Genomic DNA, 24,844 nt, shown 5'->3' with positions numbered 1-24,844 from the left:
ACCGAGTTTCGTGCCTTAGATCTACGAGTGATTTTCAAGGATCAGGAATAAGCGATTAGAGGGTTTGCTAGACATATTCGTCTAATTAAATGTACTCATTGTCATTGTTCAATAAGTTGCTTTATTACATTAATTATTTTACAGTTTATTATACATCAGGTCGGTTCGTAATACATCGTTGAAACATAATCGCGATATATTTAAACGCATATTATTCGTAGATTATTCATACCTCGACGTTCTAATTCCATATCTAGCTGTCGTTTCTGAATTCTACTTCTTTAATTACACCAATAATTAGCCTATAAGGAGAACGACGGTGCACTTAAAATAGTTTGCAGAAAGATCGGGCCGCGACCTCACGTAGCTGGTTTACCAAGGGTTTTACTCGTCGGCGGTGGTTCGTAATGTTCAAGTTCCTTGATCGGTCCTTTGACGATTAAACCGACGGTCACCGGGGAAGGAACCTCTTTCAACTCCTCCTTCGCGGGCTCGATCGATTCCAGAAAGATCTTGATGTGATCGAGAACCTCTCCTATTTTTTCGCGATCTTCCTCGTCGTGGATGTCGCAGCGATTGACGGTCTCGGACGTGAACTCGGATTCCGAGAGGGTGATTCGGCTAAACGAGGATGTCTGAAACAACGGACGAACCTTGGTCCCTCGCTAAACCGAAATGACGGTAATCCCGCTCGAACCCCCCGAAAAATGATCCACTCTCCTCACCAAGTGATCAATGGCAGTATACGGCACGAGTCCATAGGTGAACCTGGTGCCGAAGAAGTATTTGGCCCTGGGACTGCAATTCCTCAGATTCCGCTTCTTCTCTACTTCCAGAATCTGACCCGAGGGCACGCCCAGCTCGGGGAGGAATTGCAGCTTGAACCTCGCCTTGCGGAGGCCATTTTGGTCCTCGTCGTCCCGGCGGATGACTTTGAATCTGGTCTCGCACTGGCCCATCGTAAAGTTCTCCATGATCTGGAAGGTCTCCTCCTTCCGTCCGAGGTTGGTACCGACGCTCAGCTGGCTGGCTATCAATTTAAACATGTCAACGGACCAGGGAGCGATGGACCGAGGCACGAGGAAGCTCTCGATCCCGCGTTCGTTGAACTTGACCTCGAACCGTTCCGGACCTATCCCAAATGGCACGTAGGTCGCGTTTTTAGCGGGTTCGGCCCCGAGAACGTCAAAGTCCTTCGGGAGCAGCCTCGTAAATTTCGCGTCCAGGTAGCGACAGCTGAGGGAATCGGGCTCCTTAGGTCGGCATTTCATTTTCGTTATCAGCCTCGTGCCCAGGTACTCGTGATGGCCCTCGTTCATTCCCGTCACCATGTTCAACTGCACCCCATAGGTGTACTCTGGCCCATGCTTCCAAGGATTCTCGTCCACGTTGATGGAACTCGCTAAAAACAGACATCCCACTTTTTCTTACATCTTTAACTAATTCGAATAATGGGGACCCGATTTTGTAATTCATAAAAAAGGGACCCCGCGATGGGAGGTACATTTCAGGGAAATGAGCGGGGATAAAAATATATTTTGGGATAATAGTGCACATTGATCTCGTGGCAATGGCACGGATGAGATAATGGTTTGGATTTGTGCTCTACTGACCTAGAATGAACGGCACCAGAAGGTACTGCATGACGGTACCGCCGGTTGTTCGCCACTTACAACGTTCTTTACGCTCTTGCGCTCCTTTTATATCGTCAACATCGGTCAACGAGGCCAACTTTGCGTCACGGTCCCGTAATTTAATCAAAATCTCCTGCGAACGCCTTGAGCGTCTTCGTAAGTTAAGAAATGGATGGAAGAATCGAGAGAGACTCGATTCGTTGTAAACGAGGAGGAGAGCCTCGGTCCTCGGGTCGGTGCTCGAACCCGAAGGAATTATTTAAAGAAACTTTCGTGGGTGTACCGTGAGCATACGTTTTTGCTAACGGGATAGATAACGATTACCCCGTTGCTTTTTCGTTTCTAGTCGGTCGGTCGAGTATAACGGTAATAAATTCGTATATTATAAAGTCGTACATTGCCGAGCGATCGAAGGACATTGCGCTCGGTGAAGACGTCGAACTCAGCAATCGGAAGAATTGACGGGCCTGTTCATGATCACTCCCACGTGAACGGGTTCAAATATTCTCGGAGTTGACCCTTTTGCAGGTTCCATGGTCAGAAGCGTAAGGCGCACTCGATCCGTAAGTCTTCCTCTCTCCTTGTGGACCACGTCAAAGACGTCGAACTCGTTGACGGTCTCGGAAGTAAAACTTCGGTTGGAGACGAAGACGTTACTCACCGAAGACGTCTGGAATGAAAAATCGGGTTCGATCGGATTCCTACGATCGCGGGTCGTTTTAATAATTCCCTCGTGCACTTACGATTTCGTGGATAACGCTGTGGGGAACGATCCCGTAAGTCGAAGAGAACCCAAAGAGGTACTCGGCGTGTTGAAAGCATTTACTCAAATCTCGGAATTTTTTCAGCTGGATAGACGTGCCGGTCGACTTGTCAAAATTTGGCAGGACTGCCAGCTCGAAGCTGGCGCCTTTTTGCAAATCTTGCGCACTGAGTCGCTGATGGTCAACTTTGAAAGCCACGGCGCATTCGCCGATCGTAAAGTTCTCGATGGCGGAGAAGGTCCCGTTTGGCCTGCCCTTTAAATCCGTACCGAAATTCAACTGATTGATTATCAGTCTTATTATGTCCAAGTCCCACGCCGAAATGGACTTCTGCACGACGATGCTCTCGATCCCGGCATTGTCGAACTTGACCTCGAATGGCTCGTGACTCATGTGATAATTGTAATAAGAAGCACCCAACGTGCGCGACGTCTCGGAGATGTCAAAAGCACGTGGGCTCACTTCCGCCATTTTCGAGTCCTGCGTGTGGCAACTCAAAGAGTCCGATCCTTTCGGTCGGCACTTTAATTTGGCGATCAAATTCGAGCCAAAGTATTCCGGGGTGTCTCCTCGTATCATTTCCGCGACCATGCCGATGTCCACTTGATACGTGTACTCCGGACCATATTTTAAAACGTTCTGATTCGTTAGCATGCGTCCAACTGAAAGAAAATATCGCGTACTAATTTATTTATTACCAGGGTGCACAGATTTTTGATTCGAAGATTGTAATTATTTATAACGTACAAAATGTCTACCAACCGAGAAATAATGGCAACACAATGGAGTACATCTCGCTGCACGTAGTTCGAACAGTGTAATGTTCAATTCTGCACTTGGGGCTCCTTTTATACGAGTTATAGGGTACGAACCTTGATCCTGATCCTATTCCATTCAATTGCATAATTGATCATCGATCTCAGGTTTAATTTGTTTAAGTCTGCGATACGTTTCACTTTTTTTTTTCATTTTTTATAACCATTCTAGCAAAGAACATGTGTTACCTTTGTTTTAACATTTTCCTCAAAGTAACGTGTATGGATGTTGAATCTCTATAATCGTAGATTTATAAATTGTAATTAGAAATTTTTGGAAACGCTGTCGATCGAACGATATGGTTAATAAATTCGAAAAATATATATTCTGGGGAAAATTCACGGACATTGCAAGGGATGACCTAGAGGTAACGTTTATCCAGTTGAGCGACAGCGTAATTTTACTATCAGAGTAATGATTCCTTCAATGAACTCGTTTGAAGTCATAAATGAGATGACGTGAGCTTGCTACGTAACATGATCTGCGGAAAATTCGCGTGGAAATTCATATAATGGGAAATTCAGCGCCACGTGAAAACCTCAAGTATATCTTGCCTGATCTTTAAACTCCTTATGTGCAAATAAAAATACAATTTCGTGATCATTGCGCGGAGTCATTGGGATCTACTTGTCGATAAATTTCCGGACAGAGATCACAATTAATACCGACTTATCTTATTGATTCGGTGGAGTTGAATGGAAACACTTGAGAAAACTTAGGGTGAGTTGCTTGGCTCAATGTTGTGGCGAAATACTACGTCGTACAAAGTGGTAATAATCAACTTCGTAACTAACCATAATGGTCTTTTATGATAACAAAGTTAAAATTTAACACACCGCGGGATCACGACAAATCATGTTTTTACTAAGTGATCTATTCATCATGACTAAGATCCACGTGTGCACATTATATATATACACATATCAATATTTGCAAGATATGTTAAAAACACGTGGTGACATCAGCGTCCTATAAACTTCTTATCGCGAGCCATAATTTCCACAATTATTGCGTCAAACGTTGTATCAAGTCATGTGTATTATTGCATAGAAAAAACATTCCTGCTGTATTGATTTAAATACAGAAAAAGATTAAAAAAAGGATTCATCTAACAGAACAAAGAATCGTATCATCTCAATTTAAGCACACTCGTGCGTTGTACCCAGTGCACATGCCCTGCATTATTTACATGCGTAATTATTCGTAAAATGAATATGCGAAAACATTTATTAACCGCTTTATTTATTCTCCGAGTTGATTTAAGGCATTCCTCCACATCCCCAAAATGTACCTTCCACGGAGTATTATTCTCTCTTATCAATTGATTTCGGTGGCAATCTATGAAACCACATTCATTATTTGCGTAAACTCGCTGTGTGTACTTCCCACTATTGTTAGAATATTAAACATTTTGGTGGGGGAAGAAAGCAAAACGGGACTATATAGGCAATCGCATTTGGGAATGGGCATTCGTGAACAATTTTCAGCCAGGCACTTTTTCGAAGTATAATACCTGCTACGGAAAAAATATACAACTAATCGTCTACAGAACATCATGGTGAGTTTACCAAGCTTATAGTTACATATTTTCTAAAATTCGAAAGAATATTAGTGAAACGGAAACGTATTAAAGACAATGGAAAGTGGAAAAGAAAGGATTAAGTCCTTTTTTTTCAGATGAAGTATATCGTTCTTATATCCATGCTCTTCGTTCTCGGAGAGTCCCAGCGACCATTTTATGCAGGAATTGGAAGATATCCCGGTGTTCATCCTAGATTTACAACTACAACAGCGTCGCCAATAAATGTACGTAGCAAATAACTATAAGAAATTCAATACTCTTAGTGGCAGAATATACTTACCAGTAAATTCTGCAACCATGTATTCGATTTTTAGAAAAATTTTATAATATTAAATACAAAAGACGTGACAGTCAAATGCTTCGTAATTTGTCTAATACTATTATGTAATACGTGTTTTAAACTTTCAGGATTTGTCCAGAAATCGTTTTAACGAAATAGATACCGACAAGAGGAATCCTGAGTTACAGCCTACATATCAGGTTCCCAGCGAAGTGGAAAAATCTAAAACAAACTCACGTTTTGATAACGGAGACAATTTGGACAGAAGATATTTTTTATATAGACCTCGTGGAACACCGATCTATTATTAAATCCGAGGTCCTCTATTCGAAAGGATATAACGTGATAAGCGATTGAATTTTAATTCTAATTTTTAAATGGAAAATCGGATACACGCTAAAGTTTGCGTCTCGCCTGTTCATAATAATACTCAAAGTGGACGAAACACTACGCAGGGTATAGTTTTACGATGATTGCGTACTTAATGTCCGTTTTTACTTATTGTGAATATTTATACATGTATTATTTATCGACAAAGGGGTGAATTTAACGTTCCGGGTGAACATTAAAACTCTAATATAATATTCTGCTGCCTACCTGGATTTTAAATTCAACTGGAAATCCGAAAGATGAGCACAAGGCGTCTTTTAATAGGTGTAGTATGTTCAGCACCCATCCAACAATAGCGATAACTTTGATTGGTAGAAACCGGGAGAAATCGTAATTGGCCGGGGCGAAAAGCGTAACTACCAATCAGGTCGCAAAGACAGTGAACCCTCGCGCGAGTTCCCTGAAACAATAATTAATCATAATACAGTATATCCAAATAAATCGTCACAGAGTTGAAAAGAATATCCGAAAAGTTCTAAAGAGGAGAGAAATCAATCGAAGTAACTAGTCGGGACATCGTGGATGATTTTCGCCGACGGGCCGCCAGGCGGCGCGCCGATCGGGGGTAATCGTCCTCGAGCGCGCGAGTCCTCCCTTCGCTCGACGCGAACTCGGCAAGGACGCGCGTGGCTGCGCGTTCACTCACACTCTCGCGCAGCCTCGGCCAGGGAAGAGGAGGTCCGACCGTGTCTGGCTTGGCTTCGGTTCGCCCAAGGGTTGGTCAGAGATGCGTCGCGACGCCCGACCTTATTCCGAAGCGAGCGTGTTGGCCCGCGACTCGAGCTGAGGAAACGGAGAACGCTTCTCCGTCCACCGGTCTCCGCAAGACCCGTCCAGCGGCGAGCAAATGATGGAGTGAAAAGAGACCCTCCTGATCGGAGGAGGACGCCAGAGGCCGGAGTGAACTCCTCGTGGTCCGGACTCGCCCCGCCCCGCGCCCCTCGCAGCGACCCGGTGGAGCACGAGCGCGGAGCGAACACGGACGCGACACACGCGTCGTTGTGGCGCGCGAGCGCCTGCTACACGCCATTCATTCACACCGATTCACACGAGGCCCACTCCGAGCGCCTGGCGATGTCGGGAAGTGACAGCCCAACATTTTTTCACGGCCAGCCGTGGTCGAGCTGGATCGAAAGGATTGGCCGTGACAAACCTCTCAGTAAGTCCGCTACCTCTCTAAGTCACTCGGCCCCGGGTCACGTGTCGCTCGCAATCCGCACGCGTCGACCTAGGCGTCCCGAATCGACCTAACCTGCAAACTGACTTCTTTGTCTCCTCTCACAGGCTCCCAGACTGCGTGACGTTCTCGATCCCAAGGATCGGCGAATGTTGTTATCTCGCGTATTTTATGTATTTTAGAAAGAAAAACTTGGAGGCGATCGAGGAGAAATCACAAAGATGCATTGAGATTTATTTTGTAGATTGTCGATATTTTGGTAACAAAGAAAGGAGAAATAACTTCAAAGACTCATAGATGATACAAATTTCGTTGTATCGAGCTATCCTGTAACCAATATTTCGCATATTATTTTTAATCGAAATTTATATTGGCAAAATTTTCATTCCGTCGATCTTGAATACAAGAGATGTTAGAAAAAATAGTAAATCGCTCAAGGAATTTTTAAATTGTTTATATTAAGTACGACGTTACCGTTATTGAAATTATGACGATATAGTAATATCGGCTTGGGATCCGGTAACAGGAGGAACTAAGCACGAGGTGTCGTCCTTGTTTCAATAAAATTTATTTTAAAAACTCTTTAGCCGTGCATTCTATGTTATTCCTTTTAATTTGTGAAGTCAAACTAATAAATTGTCTTATCGTTTTATTTTACAGGCGATGAAGAAACGGAAGCGGAACCATCGAGCTCGGTTACAAGATTGTCGGCTGATGGTAAAATTATTTAATCATTATACGATATAAAAATACATTGATTCGATTTTTTTTATGAGAACATCGAGGAAAAGAATGAATTAAAAATAAATTTGTGTCAAATCGATCTTATTATAAAACGACTAAAACCTTTATTCCAATAGTTCATATTAACGTTTGTGAAAGATGCCATACCATTAATTTTCAGATATTGACCTTTATGGATTTTGTCCCGAACGAGATATGTTTTATGGAGTTGTCTGCGAAATATGTAATTTCATAGTCAAACCGCAAGCCCTAATTCAGCATATGGGTAAGTTTTTAAATATTTTTAGATTTAAAATATGAAAGTATTTTGTAACATGTCAGAATTGATTAACGATGAAAATTGGTTCTCTCTACAGAAAGTCGACATCCCTCTGGAACGGTGAATCTCCCACCACCGCAGAATCCCGTAGTTAAACCACCCGTAAAAACGCCATACTGCAAGGTCTCCAAGCTGAAAAAGACGACGTCGATGCCGATCCTTCCTTCGACCAGCAAGGTCAACAACACAGCCATCAAAAGAACAACCGACCAGGCGAACTTGCAGCCGATACTGTCCTTATCCTCGCCACATTCGCCCTTGGAACCGATCCCGGTGCAATCCACGAACAGTACAACGGTCGTTTCCTCGAGTCCGGTAAAAAGTCCAGGATCGAGCGGCCAACCTCGGCGAAAGAGGCTCAAAACCGATCGCTCGCTCCTGAAGGATCGGGAATACGACCCGGATCGTCATTGCGGAGTCTGGAACGAAGAAACCGGGAAGCCTTGCACGCGCTCCCTCACGTGCAAGGCTCACACGGTTTCCCTGCGTCGGACCGTCTCGGGTAGAAGCAAAAGCTTCGACAAGCTCCTCGCGGAACACCGGGCTGCCAAGGAGCTCCCAAACCGTCCGACGAAGGTTACCGTAACCGGCACGGTCACCGTATCCTCCAACCTGAACCTAATCGCCCCCAACACTCCCGTCTCGAACAGTGAGGCCGAAGTGCCGAGCTCGCCGCCCGTACTCTCGCTGCCGGACACCTACCCACTGCCAAAGGTAACGCCTCCTTTATTTTTCGACGGTCGTTACCGTCACTTTAATATTTTCTCGTTCGTTTCTAGTCCACCTTTGTTAACCTTGCATTACCGCGGTCGATGGGTACAGTAAACGCTCGATCGTCCAATTGCTCTCTTCAAAAGTTATCGCGTTATCGTTCCCGGTGGTTCCCGTGCCGCACTAATGTCAAGTTAAGGAGGTGGGTCGTTAATTTCTTGGGGCTGCAGACGAGAGCCTGCCAAGTACATTCGATTACAACATTGGTCAGGAATATTTAGCTAACGTCAGTTACGAGTCTAATCGAAATAGAGGAGACACTCAAATGGCGCAGACATGGTTAAACATTTAGCCCCTGATCCTGTTTGCGTCGCCCAAAAACGCCGACAGCGTCTGATATTGATATTCTCGAGTAGAAAATCTCTCGAACGGGAAGGGAAGAAGAAATCTTTTAAAAATGTAGAATATTCCGTTTTTGTGTACCCTTAAAGGAGTGAGTCTCGGGTACCGGTTCATTTCCGAGAGACCACTCCATCGAGGATACTCCGTAAAGCAAAAGGGTGTCGGTTGATACTTGTTTTTGTTTTTGTTATTACAGGCTGTTGATTTGCTTTATCGGTATCTGGCCCCGCATGGCTCCACTAAACCTGTAAGGCATGGTTTACTTTGCGTTCTTACGCTTATCCCGGCAAACGTTCCGTCTCAACAAGGGCCGAAAATCCACTTTGCATTTTAGACCAAACTGGAGGAGGACTTCGCGAACGAAGAGCTGAGTCTGGAGTCATCGTTAGCGAACTCGGCGAGCGCGTCGAGTTCCCTTATGGCCCCGATCTCGGTGGTCCTGCCGTCCCTGTCGCCGATCCCGACGAACAGCGAGGAGGCGCAGGTGGCCACCCTGATACCTGCCGCCGCCTCGCCGGGGGTGCCGGTCGTCCCGACGCCGGTGCCGGCTAGCCAGCCCGTTGCGACGGCGCTCGAGGGAGAGACGCCCGCCGACGTGGAGGCCGAACCGATCGCGCTCTACTCGCCGGCGTCGCTCTACAAGGAGAACAAGTCCCAGGTGGTCGCGCAGATACCGAGAGCGAACCACGTGGCCCAGTCGCCGACCGCGCGTACCTACCAGGCGCAGGCGTCCATGCCGAGCCTCGGCATGTTCGACCCGGTCGACCAGCTGGACCACGCGAACAGCCAGCTGGCCAACGGTAAACGCATCAACAACAGTCACATCGGCCACGCCAGCCCCGTGGGTCGGCCGAAGCGAAGCAAGCACGAGTTCCAGCAGGAGTTCCCCACGGCAATCCAGGTCGAGGCCACCACCACCTCCACGCCCTATTCGCACTTCGGCGACATCTCCTGGTCCAACTGCCACCCCGAGCCGCTCGCCGTCAGCCGGTGGCTGCGCATCACCTCTAGCCGTAAGCAGTACAACTTTAATATTCACTGACATAAGATCCCTCCCACTCCGGGCTAAAGGCTGCGCAAAACGAGCGTTCGTCATCCGACTCTCTTTTACGTTTTCCGCCCGCCGCGTCTTAAGCCCGTCGAGAAGGGATTTATGTCGGTTTCGCGCGACCTCTGCCCGCGCCATCGCGAAGCTCTTCTGCCCGCCGGTTGGCTGTGTGCTCTTCGCATCAGGAACTGGGGAGTCGGCAAGCTCGCGCATCTTGGCGGAGGTATTTTCCAAAACGGATGGCTCTGTGGTACCCCCTGCAGCGTGGCACGATTCCGAGTTCCCTGAGAATTTCCAGGGGAGCCGTGTCCGAATTTTTCCGTTAAAAGGACAAAATTAAAAAAAACTACAAGACGATTAGAAAAACGTTTATCGAATACTATAATTGGAAAATTTTATTCTCCGTTGCAAGGTACCACGGAATATCGGCCGAGATGAAAATGCCTCACCTTTCCGCGAAATTACTTACACGAGACCCTCACAGAGGTCACTTACGTATTTATCGTTATTTGTCTTTTTTTTTAAATCTTTTAACTTTTATCCGACTCGGCTCGTGGATTTATGCTCCATTTCCGCCCGAACTTTTTTGTTTTTATATTTTCACAATGGCCAGCATCCATACGTTAAGTTAGAGCATGCGACAAAGGATTGCGATTAAACCGTTCCTAGGCATTCTTGCGACATTTTATATCCTACGCGCGTACGTAGGCGAAGAATTTTAATATTCGGATCAATTGGCTCGAGTCGCGTTCCCAAGCCGCGGAATATTTTGCACGAACGATCCGAACTTTGTTTTTTTTTAAACGGCGACCCTTTACTCACGGTAAACTAGGAAAATTTACGAAGAAAAAATATTACATTCCGCCACTCCCCGCTGCACCGTCGAGACCGCGTCGCGGTTGCTGATGCGAAGGCGTCTTTACATTCGCGTTGCCCGTTGGTTAGGAAAACTCGGCTACGGCAAAACGGAAGTGCGAAATACTTGCGAAAAGCAATATCGCGATCATACCTGTTCAGCGGAACAGATTATAATAAGTTTTCCGGGAAAGAAGAAAAAGAGGAAAAAGGTTCGCGCTCGTTCCCGAACGAGCAAACCTGGCGTCTGTCCGCGTGATAACGTTCTGGCTAGCCCGGACCCAATTATGCGTATGAATTTAGACGACCCGGCATATGTGACCGAGGTTTCGCGTAAAAATACCCTCGGGAGCTTTCACGCTTACCATGCTGAGCTTAGAAGAGGGCCGAGGGTGATCTTTTATTACCACCTGAGTTTGCGTCGCGGTTGGTTTACTCGCAAACCGAGGGATCGACGAACCAGCGAGATCAGAGATCATCCTCGAACGCTCCGATCCGTGAATGCGTTCGTGAATTATGCATTCGGCGTGAAACTCAGCCGAGTCGCTTGCCGTTAATCGCGCACTTCTCCTTACACCTGGCAAGGAGAGGTCGCGTCAATCGGGTTGGAGATTTTGACGAGCTTTGGCAGGTTGACCTAGAGACGAAACTAGCAGACGCGTACCCGAGCATTCGTTCGGGTGGATTTTGTTTTCCGAGTTGACATTAACAATTTTTTAGGTATCTAAACGTATCGAATACTCCTCTTGGGTAAACCAGACAAAGAAAATCCCTGACCCGATTGACGCGATGTCTCCTTGCGAGAACCCTCGATCGCGTTTGGTCGAAGGATCGTTCCGATGGGACGTCTGTCGTGAGAATGTTAATTCTTAATAACCTCGTTGTCGGCTGGGGTCGTTTCCTCGAGGAACGAAAAAAGCACCGGCTCCTTGTAAATAGTATTTTGTATCGTAGGGGCTGATCGTGCCGCCGATAATCGTGTCTTTTCTGCTCCCTCTTCTTCTTAGTCTTTCCTCGATTCGTTAGGAGCGCGTATATTTTTCTTTTTTATCGTTGACGATCTCTTAGTTTCCTCGGACCGTGCGCGGAGGCGGTGGGTGAATCTAGCATAAATTATTGTTATTTAATTGAGAAACTTCCGAAGGCTCTTCACTCGTCGAAGCTGCGAACGAGTACGGGTTTAATATATAGACAGTTTGCGGAAACGCTGAGACGGGACGAGATGATAGATTTTTTTTTCTTTTTTTTCTAACGTTCGTCCGTACCATTTCCGCGACTGGCAACGCGCCACCGTGTTTGCCGACGTAGGCCGTGAATTGTGAAAAGATTCGCGATCACTTAATTTGCGTGCCAAACGACGTGTCGCCCTCTAAGAAACGTTAACGAATACGACGAACGTCGAGAAACTATCTGTCCTCGGTGTTGGCAAACTATTTGGATGTTGCTACACGGTGATCGATGAAACTTCCTAGGAGAACTTTAAAGTTAGAAACGACGTTAAGCGGATCACCGCGTAGCAATTTAATAATCGACTCTCGTCCCGACTATTCGGCGATCCTTGTTGCGTTTCCCTTTACATTTTGCATCGGTTCGGAGATCTCTCGATTTCGGGAGCTCGCCCGGGGAAATGCCAAAATGCCGAGTCAAGTCCAACGGAAGCCTCTAGATTATTACGCCGAACGACTTACATTTACCGTAAAACGTAAGCTCTCGCTTCGGGTATTTTAATATACCGCGTTAATCAAATTCTATCCAAGACTGCTATGGACGCGCGCTAACACACGTACGTGTAAATGATATAAACTAGCGCTACCGAAAAGAGGACGAACGACTTCGGTCGTGCCACTGGAAACGTCGAATCGCTTCTCGTGCGATCGCGTATGCGAGTCAACGCGCGGCTAGACGCAAGTGTCGATTGTACGCGAATATATATGTAATTTGTATGTATCTTGTATGCAAAACAGGGAGCGTTTCGAACACCTTCGTTGTGTCCACTTCGCGGTTGCGTGTACATATATAAATATACATAAACGATATTCCATGGATGTAATCGGCATCGCGCCGAGGGCTGCGCGATTAACTTCTTATTCTAGATTGTGATATTTAGCCTGTAATAATTTAGGTAATTGTACATTGTATGTCCGACACGAGGACAGGCGTACGTAGGTTCCTCTTAAATGACGGATCGTGACGTACCGTCACGGTATATTACGGAATCCTCGAGTTCCGTTCAAGAAACGCTTCAACGTCCTTCCGGCGAGGACCTAACTGTAAATACGATCTCGTTAAGAGATCGAACGATCGATTCCGCGTGGATAGAAATCGACTCATCGACCGCGCGTCGCGTGATATTCTTTCCACGTCGCGAGTTTAGGATCTCGACGCAGCGGCCGGATTTGAGAGAGTCCTTGAATTCTAGGGAATTCTAGGCAATGGAAAAAATCAAGGGGGCCGAGGAAACGATTGTACCGACTCGGCGGGGGTACCGTCTCGATATACCGAGGATAATCAACTACTTACATCCGATAAATAAATTATCTTTTTTGACATTCTGAATTAAATTCGCGAAAGCCCTGTAGCTCTTTCGTGGCGCGAACGGTATTCTTCCGTCACGCCGATAAGAAATATTTTCTTTTATTTCTCTGGATCGAAATGTTCCTTTGGTTTTGAGGAAATGATTTTCGATGAAAGTGGGACCGTTTATCCGATGTGAGTATTTGATTGGACGTGGTATCTGGCGAGGTCGAAGTAATAAATAGACCGTTTAGCTAGAGAAACTCTCATTACAAATTTTCAAGCGCCGGCAAGTTTCAGGATGCATCCCTCACGCGGCTTGTTCTACTTAAAAGTCTCCAGTAAACTCAAAGAAAAATTGTAGCTACGGATCATGTACGGCTTAACCCTTTCAGGCCAAAGGGTCGAAAGGTCTCTCTTGAGAGTATGATCAATGCTAGAGTAATAAAATGAAGCCCAGTTTATTTAACGCGATTATCGATACCCCCAGCTTATGAATATTAAGGAAGTAATTATACCTCACCGACGTCATTGACCGGGCCTGAGAGGGTTTCGTCGATCGTCATTGCTAGGGACAGAAATGAATTACGTATGACTCGAAATATATACAAATCGCGAAACCGATATTGGCTTAGGGAGCAATGGATTAATCGAGTCGTACGATAGCGTATTATGTAAATAGAAATGCATGCAGCTGCTGACGTATTACGAAGTACCTTGTACGTTGTGCACGTGCCGATTAATGTCTGAATTGTATTTTTTTTTGTACATTCAACGATTTCGGTTCCGTTTACGGCGGCGTGAAGTCCGTCGAAAGATTAACGGGGGGTTGCAATTGTGGAAAATGTTAGAATGAGAAAAAACGGGAAATTTGGATTATTACCGGTGGCCAAATTTTTGTACGTCCTCTGGCTGCTCCGAAATCTCTTAGGGTTTGCAATCCTCATGGGCTAATACCTAATGACGCCCACTGCACGTAGGAGTGAAAATTTATAACGACTTGCGTGAGATTAGGCTATTATTTCTACATATATATCACCCTTCTATACCTCAGATTATTATACAGTCTAAAATCGAGGACGTTTTTACGATCTCGCTTTGAGTTCGATGTCGCTTCGGTTGCCAGAAATCTTTGGCGACAGTTTCCCCGACGGTGCGGGAGGCTGAAGCGAAATCTTACTAACGTTAAGAAATCGTTTGTGGCATTTAATTTAAATATATTTTTTATATTTATTTGTAATTCGTTTAATTTTTACTCCACCTCCGCCACTGACCCACGATGCTCGTTTTTCTTTCGTTCATCGTGAAAACTCTTCGAGTATATTTATGTGCTTCGGTTCGAGTATTCTTATTCTAATCAACTTACGCGTTTGTCACGCTAGTTCTCCATCTCGACATTGTGATCTTCCATGAAATCTGAATTCCACGCGTTCTCCTGTAACTTGATAATCCTTGAGGATATTCAGCTTGATAACTCGATCGTAACATTCACAAGTACGTATTATAGGAGGATGTTCTGCCAAAGTTGCGCTTACAAGTCGACAGAGTGGTCTGGAATATCTAATTAACAAATACAATAAGACTCAACGACAAATCATACCTTTTTTGTCGAGAAAATAACCGAGGTTCCTCCGATTCATTGCGTACGTGCATTTGTTTTATATCGACTGGCTAGTTTTCTAATCGCGCATTTATTCCCAGAGTGCGATACCTTTAAGCAGAGTCGTACGTTTAAATAGTTCCATTAATTACATTAGTTAAATAATGAAGTCATTAAGAAAGTAAAAGTAAGAAGTAGAGACAGCGTTCTCGCACTCTCCTACTGTTCTCAGGCAATACAGGAACTTCTTAGTCGAACCCTTTTGCCGTACGTTACGCGTTAATATAAAATAAATATGTATAAAAAAGGAAAACTAAAAAAATACCTTACGATGTCGCAAACTTTGTCCAACCGTTTCATCGCGATTTCCCCAGATTCACGTACAACCTTAAAGTACCTCGTCATTTAGTGCACATTTTTGTCGATTCGAGTTTTGTGGAGTGTGTAAATAATGATCTATTCGTTGTGACGATATGTCGATCGTTTACTGTATAAATAGCTCCAGGGAGTTCGTTCATCGCACGTAGATTGATTTGAGGGCGCGCAATGTATAGTAGAATTGTGTACTCGTACGAGTACTTTATACCGATAACGGCGATATACGCGGGACAATGTAATAAAACTCTTGGACACAGCGCATGTACATTACGATGTAATATATTAAACAAAAGCGAAAGTTACGGACGTTTATCATCAGTATTGTTGTATGATAGCCAATTATTCGACCTGCATGACACAATTACGATCGAATTGCCACGTCAAGTAAACTACGCGTAAAATCGATCACGCAAGCTTCGCTCATGATCAATATGAATTACGCAAAAGCTTTGTGAGAGCAAATAAAAGTGCATCTTAAAATTAAGCCCTTTTTATTGAGCGTCATACGCTTCTCGCATCCTCCGTCGTTCGTTTGTTAATTTACGGAACGAGATTTAAAAATTGAAGTTCCTTCTCGTTTTCGTGTTTTATGTAAACATTTGTATGCGTTTGAATTTTTTAAGTAAGGCACAGAAGAATTATGAAGTAATACATCTGCATGTACTTTATTGCTACCTTTCGACATTGGACAGATGTTCGGTAGTTGCTACGTTATACGATGGGAACGCATATCACGTATGTTTTATAGTCAAAGAGGACACGTTTTGTATAAATCTATTGTTCCTACTAACTTCCGAAACTTAGAAAATCCGATTGATATAATTGTATATGTTGCGAGCTGCCTTGGGGCATTTTTTCTCTAGTACCGGTATTTGATGCGCACGCAGGATTGATTTTCTGTGACTAGAAAGTGGCATCCGGGGTGGGGCATGTTCCTGCCATAATGCTATCATGTGTAATATAAATTTTCTTAAACGCGGAAAATTTAGAAATCCATTACAAGCAGCGTAGTCAAACTAATAAAATGCGCCATAAAAATACATATGTTTGGTACCAAGCAGTACATCTAATTAAAAGTATAGTTTCATGTTTTACTTAGTCTATTACTAGTTGCCCGCCGGTTTTCAAAATTTGGAACTTGAGTTATGTACAGGGATGCTAAAAGCTCTGAGGTAAAAAAAACTTAGTGTTTATATAATACTGTGCATCGTACCAACAAATGATCTTGATATTTTGCTTCGCTACAACTTATAAAAAGTGTAAATTGAATATCGCTACAAGTATGATTCTGTTTTGTAAAATCTGCAGATTACGTATCTACTTTACTTTACAGTAATCTTAAAAAAAAAAGAAAAGAAACGCGTCTGCGCTCAGCTCGATGAGAAACTCTTATCCGAGTTAATAATTGACTTATTCCTAGCCAAGACTATTTGCTAGCGACTGTAAAAGTCGATCTTTTGACGTTTCACTTCAATCCTCCCCTTCGCCCGTACTTTCAAAGTATTCTTAAAATCTCTTTATCCGAATTTTTCTTTCACGTTTTTCACCATCGGATGAAGACGGTTTAAAAACGCGAAGAAAACACGGGCCCGCGACTCGAATGATTTTTTCTATCTCCGAGCGTCCACTGGAACGTCGAAGGTGGTCGATGATTAATAAATAAAAATCATCTACATTTCTATTCAACTTGAGCAATCACAAGCCGTTTCAATGCTCGTGACTCGCATTCAATAATCACCGTACGGTTGTTTTATAGTATAAAGGAACCAAAATGCTCCGGCTAGGAACAGAGAACCGCTGAGATCGCCCAACGCTGTCAAATATGGAATTGCAGAATTGTCCGGATCTATTTTGAACCGCCACATCGCGTGAATTATGATATGGGCGACATACAGCAGCAGCATGACCTGAAATTAATAATACATTTTAAACACCGTTCAATTAAAGTATTCTATAAAATTAAATCGAGACAATTGCTCGTTTCCGATTCATCGATTCGTGCAATAGTTGAAGTATTACCTGTAAAACTGCTACCAAGATGTAAGACGCGACAAAATACACGTGTAACGTGGAGTAATTCCATTTTATGTAATCCGCGGCAAACACGAAGGCCAGGTGGCCGGGAATGGCCATACCAATGAGCAGTCTGGCAGTTTTTGCGTATGGTACTGAAATATGCACAGCCAAGTCAGGACTCATTGTTAGTCGAAATATTCCTCATTTACGAAAGAAAAAGAAAGAAACGAATGAGTTACCTCCTTTGAAAAGAGCTTTCCAGGGTGAGACCCAAATCTTCGTATACGGAGGCAGGATACCCATGAGGGATGTTTGATGTAACATTGTAGAGATTCTCGATGCCTGGACGGATACCAGATTCCCCCCAATGCCGTTGATAATGGGCTGGAATATTACGAATCCATCGTACACGTTTACGGCTTGGTCTAGGATTAAGCCGCCGAGTCTGAAACGAAAGACAAAGCGCAATTACAAAAGTATCCTATTACGCGAAATATCAAATGACAATTTTCTCAGCTTTCGTACCTGAGTACCTGAAACCTCGTCATTTCGAGGTCGGGAAAAAATGATACGGTTGAAATAAAAAAAAAAAGAAAAGGGAAAACGATGACCAGAGCCAACCTTACCCGCTTATGAAGAGCGCCGACAATACCGGAGTCCATCCAGACGTCAAGACGTTTCTCGTGTACTTGTTCTTCGATACCACGTAAATCCATATCGGGAGGAGGACAAAGTAGCATCCGAGGATGACGTATAGAATCCAGATTTGAGATTCCAACCTTTGGAAGAGAGCCGAGGCTACGGTCGACAAGACGCTGATGGACACCACGTCGCCCACGGAGGCTGCGAGTGGCGTGGCCAGGTTATCCGGATTCATGTTGCATCGATACGCTATCATGATCACTGCGATCATTACGAAATCTACGGGAAAGGAGAAAAACTATGCGTTAAAGGAATAATCCACTCGAGTTTCTTGCACCGATTCGCCTCCGCTCGTCGCACCAAGGAAAAAGGTCGATCGACGTTACGCAAACCTCATGGCTATGGTGTCCTTTTCCGGAGATGAAACGCTATACACCGTCAACGATTCCTGTAGCGACGATCGTCATCGTGAACGAAATGGTAACTTTACCTAGGACAAAGCACGAACTGGTTGCAGTGCACACGCTGGATGTCATCAAGAGGACGGCGTGCTCCCACACGAAGACACCGTTCATGATTGCTCCAACGGACATTGCAAAAAGCGACACGATGATGGCGGCAACGATCGCCTGTACTTGAACGAGTGCCACGTTCCCTATGATCATCTTGACGATCTCGCGACAGCCGCTCATGTTTCCCAGATTTGCCTGAGTGCAGAGTCTCGACGCGAGGCACATGTCCAGGTTGCCCTTCAGGCCCAGAAGAGACGGTACCAGAATGAAAATCTGGGAAACGGTGACAAAAACTGGCCAGCTCTGCAAACGTTAAAAGTTCGACTTCAATTTCCGTCGCCGAGTTCCTTTCAGATTTTATCGCGAAGAGTATGATTTATCGAGGGAATTAGATCCAGCAGAATGTCGAGTATATTTTTTCTTTGGAAGCTCCCTTGATCGGAGCCTCAATAGAAAAGCGGAGACAGATAAAAATTTCTACCGAGAGATATCGCGACCAAATCGATACACGTTCTTGCCGATACCGATATTATCGGTTCTCGATTGGTTACGTTTGTATCGAGGACATGTCACGGTATCTGTAACGGAGGGATTTCCCTTATTTTCTTGCCCCACATCGTTTCAATTATACAACCTCATTGTCGGTGCGACTCGCGATATATTACACTTTCATATCTAACCGTGACACTTTATCGTGGGATTTTCTCCAAATGACGCAAATTAAATTAGTTCGATGCCCTGTTCGCTTCCGGCATTCCGACTATTTTTCGTCAATCGAGCTCGCCGGACTTACATCCCGAAGAAACGATTCTTACCCCTCGCCCCATCGATCGTAAAGTAAAAATTAACGTTGTTTCGTAAATGACTTTTTTTTCGCGTTAAAATTATTTTCGTTGCGTTACTTGCCTGGACTTGTGCCAAGACGAGGCCGGCTCCTATGGTACCGATTCCAGCAATGAAAAACGGCACGGCTACTTGAATCAGGGTTTGGTACCACTTCTCGTCGGCGATGTTTCTTCCCTCGGGACCATGATTATGGTGTGAAAAATGTGGATCCGGGTCGGAATTGGCAACCGAGGAAATCGTCACTATCGAGCTGCCACTTGACAGCGATCCTCCATTGTCACCTCCCGCGGCATCCTTCTTGGATCCCAATCCAGGGGGGACTTTCAAGCCAGCTAAGGACACCGTTTTTAACATAAATGTTCATCGGGATTTTCTGAACCGCATCCTATGAACTGCTTCCAATTTTTCCTATATCTGAACGGTTTAAAAAATAACAAAGATAAGCTCCCGGAGAGTGCATAGATGGCCAACGGTGTTCTAATTATCTCTGTCGCAAATGCTTTTGAGTACCTCGATAAAAATTGTAATTCTTCGTGGAGTATCGCCAGAAAGTGATAATAATCATTCGACCTTCGTAAACACCGTATCCGCGGAATAGTATTTTTTTCCTTAAGTATCGCGATATAGGATATTTACTGCTAGACGTGCACTGCATGTGAATAATGCTCGCACATACCGGTACGTACATACCGGTTACTACCATTAGCTGAATACCTCATTTGCAGATTCTTAAACTAGATCGTCCCCATTCGGTAATTATGTCATTTCTGGGTTTTTACGGTACGGAGAACGGTTTGACACGGTTATTTCATTTCCCCTTACGCGGGACCGAGAGGAACTAGAAGACAATAATTAACGTGGAACGGAGTGGCGTCTGGTTTAGCGTTACCTACTCTTCGAATAATGCGATACAATTGTCTATTGTATTACCTGCTACCTTCTTGACAATGCCATTTTCCGCACCAAGGTGGTCAACCATTATGTCTAGTTTGTTGTCTTCCGTGTTCTTATCCGTTTTGCCGATAATACCACTCTTTTCGTCGGACGGCATCGTTGCTCAAGATTGGAATCTCTCCTTGTGCAAAGTCCCGTTAATTGCGATCAGTGACGCAAAACGATTGTACGATATTCTCTAAACAAACAAATTCGAAGGTTATTATTACATTTCAGGGAATTTTGATTTTCATGAGAAATTTCGAAGCCCCTTCCGTGATTGCACGTTTGTTTTATCATGCTCTTGTTTATTTGATAAAGCGCGGAATTTCTGAGGAGAATCGCGATAACGTCTCTTTATGAAAAATATTACTCGAACAAGTAATCGGGGAATATTGCATTGAATTAGAGATAAGACGAAGCGATGAAATAAATTGATGGCATCTATTTCGGAATACTCCGAGTAAATAAAAATAATTTGAAATTACGTACGTACCCTGAGCTCAATGCTGCCGAGGTAATGTGCACAATTGCAGAGCCACCGTAAATTGCATTCAGGATGCACCGTGGTAGCTCTTGTCGATGGCGTCCGCTTCAAGGATCGACTAAAAAATGAAACTTCTTTATAAACGACGTTGCATCGCAACGAGTTAACGCCCGACCATGGTAGAAGCGAAATTCTTGTGGTTTAAAACCAGGAAAACTATTAAAGCGGAAAAGAATTGCGTAGGATCGTTCGATTTTCATCTGACAACGATAACGTAGAAATTCGCGTTGCATTATGCATCGTTGAAGCAGGAAAATCCGACAATGCCGACATACGGACATTCTAGCATTTTCAAGGAAGTTTCTAAGAGGTCGATTAAAAAACCCCGATTTTATTCTTTTTGCGTCTAGCTCAACCTCGAGTAGTTCCTGTCAGGTCTAAGATTAAAATTAAGGGCAAAAAAGATTTCAGAGCCATTACCACAATTTTTTTCGGATACGTCGTGAGTCGCTGACAAGAGAGCCTGCGATTAATGAGATTCGCCATGGAATGCATTGAACCCGCGGATACGATTGATAACTTTATTTCCAGAACGGTCAAGTCTTTGACGCATGTCTTTCGTATGTTACACGATAAATAGATATGCACACGCGCGCTCGTTTCTGCCGATAGATTCGTTGCTCCGACTTGCTTCGAAACCTTCCACCGACAGTTTCTGCGATATGCCAATTATTAATAATTCCGATTCAATGAGGTTAAAAACGCGGTTTCAATCGCTCCGAGCATTGTCCGAGCAGCAAGAGAGCGTGGACGTTATATCAAAGCGAATTTTCTGTGAAATCATTCAAAGTGAACTCGAAGAGTCGGGCCCGCAAGCAGGCGATGGAGAAACGTCGAAAGTGGCTGGTTTTGTCATAAAGGAAAGCGTGGACGATTTAATGCATCGCTGCAAAAGTAACCCCGGATTGCCTAATCCGAATCAAGGTGGAAAGGATTCACGTAGCGATCGTCGAGATTTCTTGCCAGTCGAAACGGAGCTTTGAGAAAAATATTCAGTGAATTCGGAAGAAAAGCGAACAAAGGTGGCGGAGCGCCCACTCGGCGAAACGACTCGAATTCCAGTATTTGCTATCTGGAAGTGGTAAAGAGGGAACGTAACATCTTATAACTCGGAGGCGATAACGCGTCGCTCCAGCGGATTTTAACCGATAATCGAGCGTGATTTACGGGCCGCGTCGCTAAGGTTAATAAAATAATAAAGGTACTCGAATTAAGACCCAGATAAAACATCCAGGTCGACGTACGCCAATCCTGCCGCGGTTTATCGGGCCTTATCGAGCCAGTCGATGACCCGATGGACTGGAGGAGATTTAAACGTCCTTAATTGGACTCGAGCCTGGATTAATGCCATTAAAAATGAATCCATCGGTTTCCGGGAGCATCCGTCGTTTCCCGATATATTCGCGGATGTATCGCCGGCGATACGGACGAGCGGGCAATCTTCTTGTTAACACAGCCGGGCGAATGTTAATTCCCGGATTTTATCGACAAGATGCACACAGAGGACGGGCCCGTTGTCCATTATCTTCGAGCTCGCGATACCGTTCCTTTTTTAATCACCCTGCCGAGAAATATCCCTCCAGTGGAAATCTTCGGTTTCCCGCGTTCTTAATCGCGCGTTACGCGATTCGGAGATCAAGGGCAATTAGCGATTATCGAGTCCCCCGGGATGGTCCCGCAAGCGATTACGTGCATCGATCCGACTCGCGATATCTGGATCGCATCCCCGATCGGTTACCAGATGGAAGTTATCGTCGTTTACGACGGGCGGTACATCGGCTAAAGATTCAATGCCAAGGCAATGACACGCCTTTAATAGAACGCGGATCATTTTTCATTTATTAATAAGTCCTTGAAAATGTTTAGCGTGGATATTCCTAGGTCCGCAGTAAGCATTAAATTACGCAAAAAGGTTCCTGGGATTTCGCTTCGGCACCGAGACGCGGTACGTCCTCGAGACTACCTCCTTTATCGTATGCGCGACTTTTGCTCTAAGGTTTTGATATTTGCAAGTATCAGACATTCGAGACAAGTTTATTATCACGGGTGATCAGCAGTCAATGGCTAAGTGGTCGGTATCGCGCACTTCTAGCCGCGAAATCAGCTGAAAGAGCCAAAGACAAAGGATTATATCTCACTTCTTGATAACTCTCTACACGTTCCACCTAGATTTTCCTTACTCTGCAGTAAGTATTAAATTACGCGAAAACGGTTACACCGACGCGCGATAACGCGGAGACCGACAGCTAGTCGCGATAGATGAGAAATCATTTCCTAGACACGTGTGCCCGGCGTTTCGATTATCGTTCAAGGGATTCGATTCCTTCCGATACGAATTTCTAATCATTCGTGGGACAAAAAATTAATTCCCTCCGAGCGCGAATTTAGACAAGATGTATTAAATCCAGGAGGATTCGCGTAAAAAAGGATAAGATATGACTCAATTAAGTGCAATAAAAAAAATGAGTTTACAGAGTTCATAACGATTATTACGCTATCATATCGCCATATTGCAGTACTACGTTTCGTCGATAACGTTTTTTACAAGGTAAGGGAAATCCTTGAATAAATATGTCAAAAATTCGACGTTTTATATCCGAGCTGAGTTTTTCGGCTCGAGATGTATCGTCAAAAAAATTAAAAGCGCGTCTTCAAATTAAAACCGCTCAATCGAAGCGGTGATTCACCGACCAGGTACTAATATGTAACTCGGACTTGAGGAAAAATCTAAAGAACTCGGAAGAAATTTTCTGAAATAAATGTCTTTACTCGAGTTTTTGCGTCACCCCGGGTTTCAGAATTAGCGAGCATTAAGATCGTGTTTCTTCGCAATTAATACCGCCAAGGTTGAGATCCGCGTGCAATGATGACATTCAAGCGGGACAATAGAGGTTTAATTGTCGACCAACTTTGAGAAAAATGCGACGATTTATTTCATCTTTCCGCACGTTCTTAGACCGACCGTCACTTCGACATTTTTCTATAGATATTCCGCGCACGTAAACATTTTCGACGACTAATATATTTAATTCTGCCATTACGGGATAATTTATTACATGCATAGAAAATGCATATCGTTACGTGATCGTTGTTCTTGTAATTTAGCATGCCTGCTTGGTGATTTATGAAAATGGGAACACGCGGGAACGCCATTCGTCTTTTCATTATTAGTTTCCACATTAACGGAATTTGCCTAACAAACGAATAGATATATGCAACACGGAAACGTTAAACCGTGAAGTAACGTGGGCTCTCCGTTAAGTATCTCGTCCTTTCTTAATTATGGTATCCCGATTACAACACGAGTGGCCTACCCCGAATATAAATACGAATTCACCATAATTGCAATAATTGTATAAACTTGGCAGGTGCAAGCTTCTATCATTTCCGGAGCATTCGTTTAAGTCTCTTCCGAGCCAGTCGCTCCAAACGTGCACCAAAGTGCAAAATTAGTTGCGAAAACGTGATCACCGATAAAGACCCGGACGTAGATCGAAGGATTCCGGCAACCATTCCAAAGGGTGAAATTGTGTCTTACGACCGACCTCGCGCCGATAACGGAGTAACCTCGATTTTATTTTGGTATTCCATGCAAGAGCGAGGTCTTGGTCGAGACGCGACGAAGCGTTCCCGATTCCACCGGGCACGATCGTCCAATCGGGTCCAGGATGATCCGGTATAGCCAGTCAACCCTTGCGATCGACGGCAATCGATTCCGCGCCGATTTAAGCCAAAACCATGTCTCACTTACGGTGGCACAGGTCGTCGTAGAGTCGTTCCCCCCTGGACATGCCGAGGAAAGGCGCGGATTCGACGAGGGTCGTCGCGGCAAGATTGAAGCTGCCCGCAGAGGAGTTCTCGCCCATGAACCCGAGGCCACCCTCGAGGGAAAGGCAGGAAAATTTGTCCGAGCGAAGAGTCGCTGGGGTACTCATCGATGACACCGACCGGCAGGTTTTCGCTCGCTCGAGTGGACTGGCGGCTCCTCGGGAGCGCACTTAACTGATAAAACGTCCCGCGCGAAGTCGTCGTCGAGAAGTCGTTTATACGCGGCCGCCTCGGCGGAGAGCCAATCGGCTCGAGTCGTGGCTCGTGGGCCGACCACAGGTATCGGGCCACCTTCGCCGAGGGGTT

At 44.7% G+C, this 24,844-nt stretch overlaps 5 protein-coding genes across 15 annotated transcripts; 2 read left to right on the top strand and 3 right to left on the bottom strand.

Annotated features, from left to right (window-relative positions):
- Nucleotides 1–103: 103 nt before the first annotated feature.
- On the bottom strand, nucleotides 104–2,121 carry LOC111673843. 3 transcript variants are annotated; one of them, XM_012425350.2, is made up of 3 exons: nucleotides 2,031–2,121; nucleotides 726–1,402; nucleotides 104–635 (listed from the first exon to the last, which is right to left on the bottom strand). In XM_012425350.2, the coding sequence occupies exons 2-3, from the start codon at nucleotides 1,329–1,331 to the stop codon at nucleotides 360–362; spliced, it is 882 nt and encodes a 293-aa protein (XP_012280773.1). In that variant the 5' UTR covers nucleotides 1,332–1,402; nucleotides 2,031–2,121; the 3' UTR covers nucleotides 104–359. The 3 variants fall into 3 exon arrangements, with proteins under 3 accessions (XP_012280773.1, XP_023290173.1, XP_023290174.1); XM_023434405.1 differs by lacking the exon at nucleotides 2,031–2,121 and adding an exon at nucleotides 1,614–1,872 and having other exon boundaries at nucleotides 726–1,420; XM_023434406.1 differs by lacking the exon at nucleotides 2,031–2,121 and adding an exon at nucleotides 1,614–1,872.
- LOC105699917 lies at nucleotides 1,996–6,422 on the bottom strand. Of its 5 annotated transcripts, XM_023434402.1 has the most exons (6): nucleotides 6,113–6,422; nucleotides 5,674–5,866; nucleotides 3,403–3,450; nucleotides 3,161–3,283; nucleotides 2,378–3,060; nucleotides 1,996–2,304 (listed from the first exon to the last, which is right to left on the bottom strand). In XM_023434402.1, exons 4-6 carry the CDS (start codon nucleotides 3,189–3,191, stop codon nucleotides 2,077–2,079), a joined length of 942 nt encoding a protein of 313 aa, XP_023290170.1. In that variant the 5' UTR covers nucleotides 3,192–3,283; nucleotides 3,403–3,450; nucleotides 5,674–5,866; nucleotides 6,113–6,422; the 3' UTR covers nucleotides 1,996–2,076. The 5 variants fall into 5 exon arrangements, with proteins under 5 accessions (XP_023290170.1, XP_023290168.1, XP_023290171.1 ...); XM_023434400.1 differs by having other exon boundaries at nucleotides 3,161–3,450; XM_023434403.1 differs by having other exon boundaries at nucleotides 3,146–3,450; nucleotides 6,113–6,421.
- On the top strand, nucleotides 4,545–5,660 carry LOC105699918. 2 transcript variants are annotated; one of them, XM_012425351.2, is made up of 3 exons: nucleotides 4,545–4,772; nucleotides 4,892–5,020; nucleotides 5,236–5,660. In XM_012425351.2, exons 1-3 carry the CDS (start codon nucleotides 4,770–4,772, stop codon nucleotides 5,431–5,433), a joined length of 330 nt encoding a protein of 109 aa, XP_012280774.1. In that variant the 5' UTR covers nucleotides 4,545–4,769; the 3' UTR covers nucleotides 5,434–5,660. The 2 variants fall into 2 exon arrangements, with proteins under 2 accessions (XP_012280774.1, XP_012280775.1); XM_012425352.2 differs by having other exon boundaries at nucleotides 4,549–4,772; nucleotides 5,205–5,660.
- A 118-nt stretch (nucleotides 6,423–6,540) lies between the features above and the next one.
- On the top strand, nucleotides 6,541–15,694 carry LOC105699792 (ataxin-7-like protein 1). Of its 2 annotated transcripts, none has more exons than XM_012425092.2 (6): nucleotides 6,541–6,625; nucleotides 7,304–7,360; nucleotides 7,548–7,652; nucleotides 7,744–8,420; nucleotides 9,016–9,066; nucleotides 9,154–15,694. In XM_012425092.2, the coding sequence occupies exons 1-6, from the start codon at nucleotides 6,541–6,543 to the stop codon at nucleotides 9,859–9,861; spliced, it is 1,683 nt and encodes a 560-aa protein (XP_012280515.1). In that variant the 3' UTR covers nucleotides 9,862–15,694. The 2 variants fall into 2 exon arrangements, with proteins under 2 accessions (XP_012280515.1, XP_012280517.1); XM_012425094.2 differs by lacking the exon at nucleotides 6,541–6,625 and adding an exon at nucleotides 7,070–7,186.
- A 158-nt stretch (nucleotides 15,695–15,852) lies between these two features.
- LOC105699793 (solute carrier family 41 member 2) lies at nucleotides 15,853–24,745 on the bottom strand. Of its 3 annotated transcripts, none has more exons than XM_012425095.2 (9): nucleotides 24,462–24,745; nucleotides 20,660–20,768; nucleotides 20,161–20,362; nucleotides 19,291–19,571; nucleotides 18,363–18,687; nucleotides 17,857–18,151; nucleotides 17,470–17,675; nucleotides 17,234–17,382; nucleotides 15,853–17,121 (listed from the first exon to the last, which is right to left on the bottom strand). In XM_012425095.2, the coding sequence occupies exons 3-9, from the start codon at nucleotides 20,279–20,281 to the stop codon at nucleotides 16,942–16,944; spliced, it is 1,557 nt and encodes a 518-aa protein (XP_012280518.1). In that variant the 5' UTR covers nucleotides 20,282–20,362; nucleotides 20,660–20,768; nucleotides 24,462–24,745; the 3' UTR covers nucleotides 15,853–16,941. The 3 variants fall into 3 exon arrangements, with proteins under 3 accessions (XP_012280518.1, XP_023290135.1, XP_012280520.1); XM_023434367.1 differs by having other exon boundaries at nucleotides 16,942–17,121; nucleotides 19,291–19,559; XM_012425097.2 differs by having other exon boundaries at nucleotides 16,942–17,121; nucleotides 19,291–19,562; nucleotides 24,462–24,744.
- Nucleotides 24,746–24,844: the final 99 nt, after the last annotated feature.

The sequence above is a fragment of the Orussus abietinus genome, unplaced genomic scaffold (genome assembly GCF_000612105.2).
Source record: "Orussus abietinus isolate OABI.00-Male unplaced genomic scaffold, Oabi_2.0 scaffold10, whole genome shotgun sequence".
In the NCBI taxonomy this organism is placed as follows: Eukaryota; Metazoa; Arthropoda; class Insecta; order Hymenoptera; family Orussidae; genus Orussus; species Orussus abietinus.
Note: the sequence above shows the minus strand (reverse complement) of the source record. Positions and strands in the feature narration are given on the sequence as shown.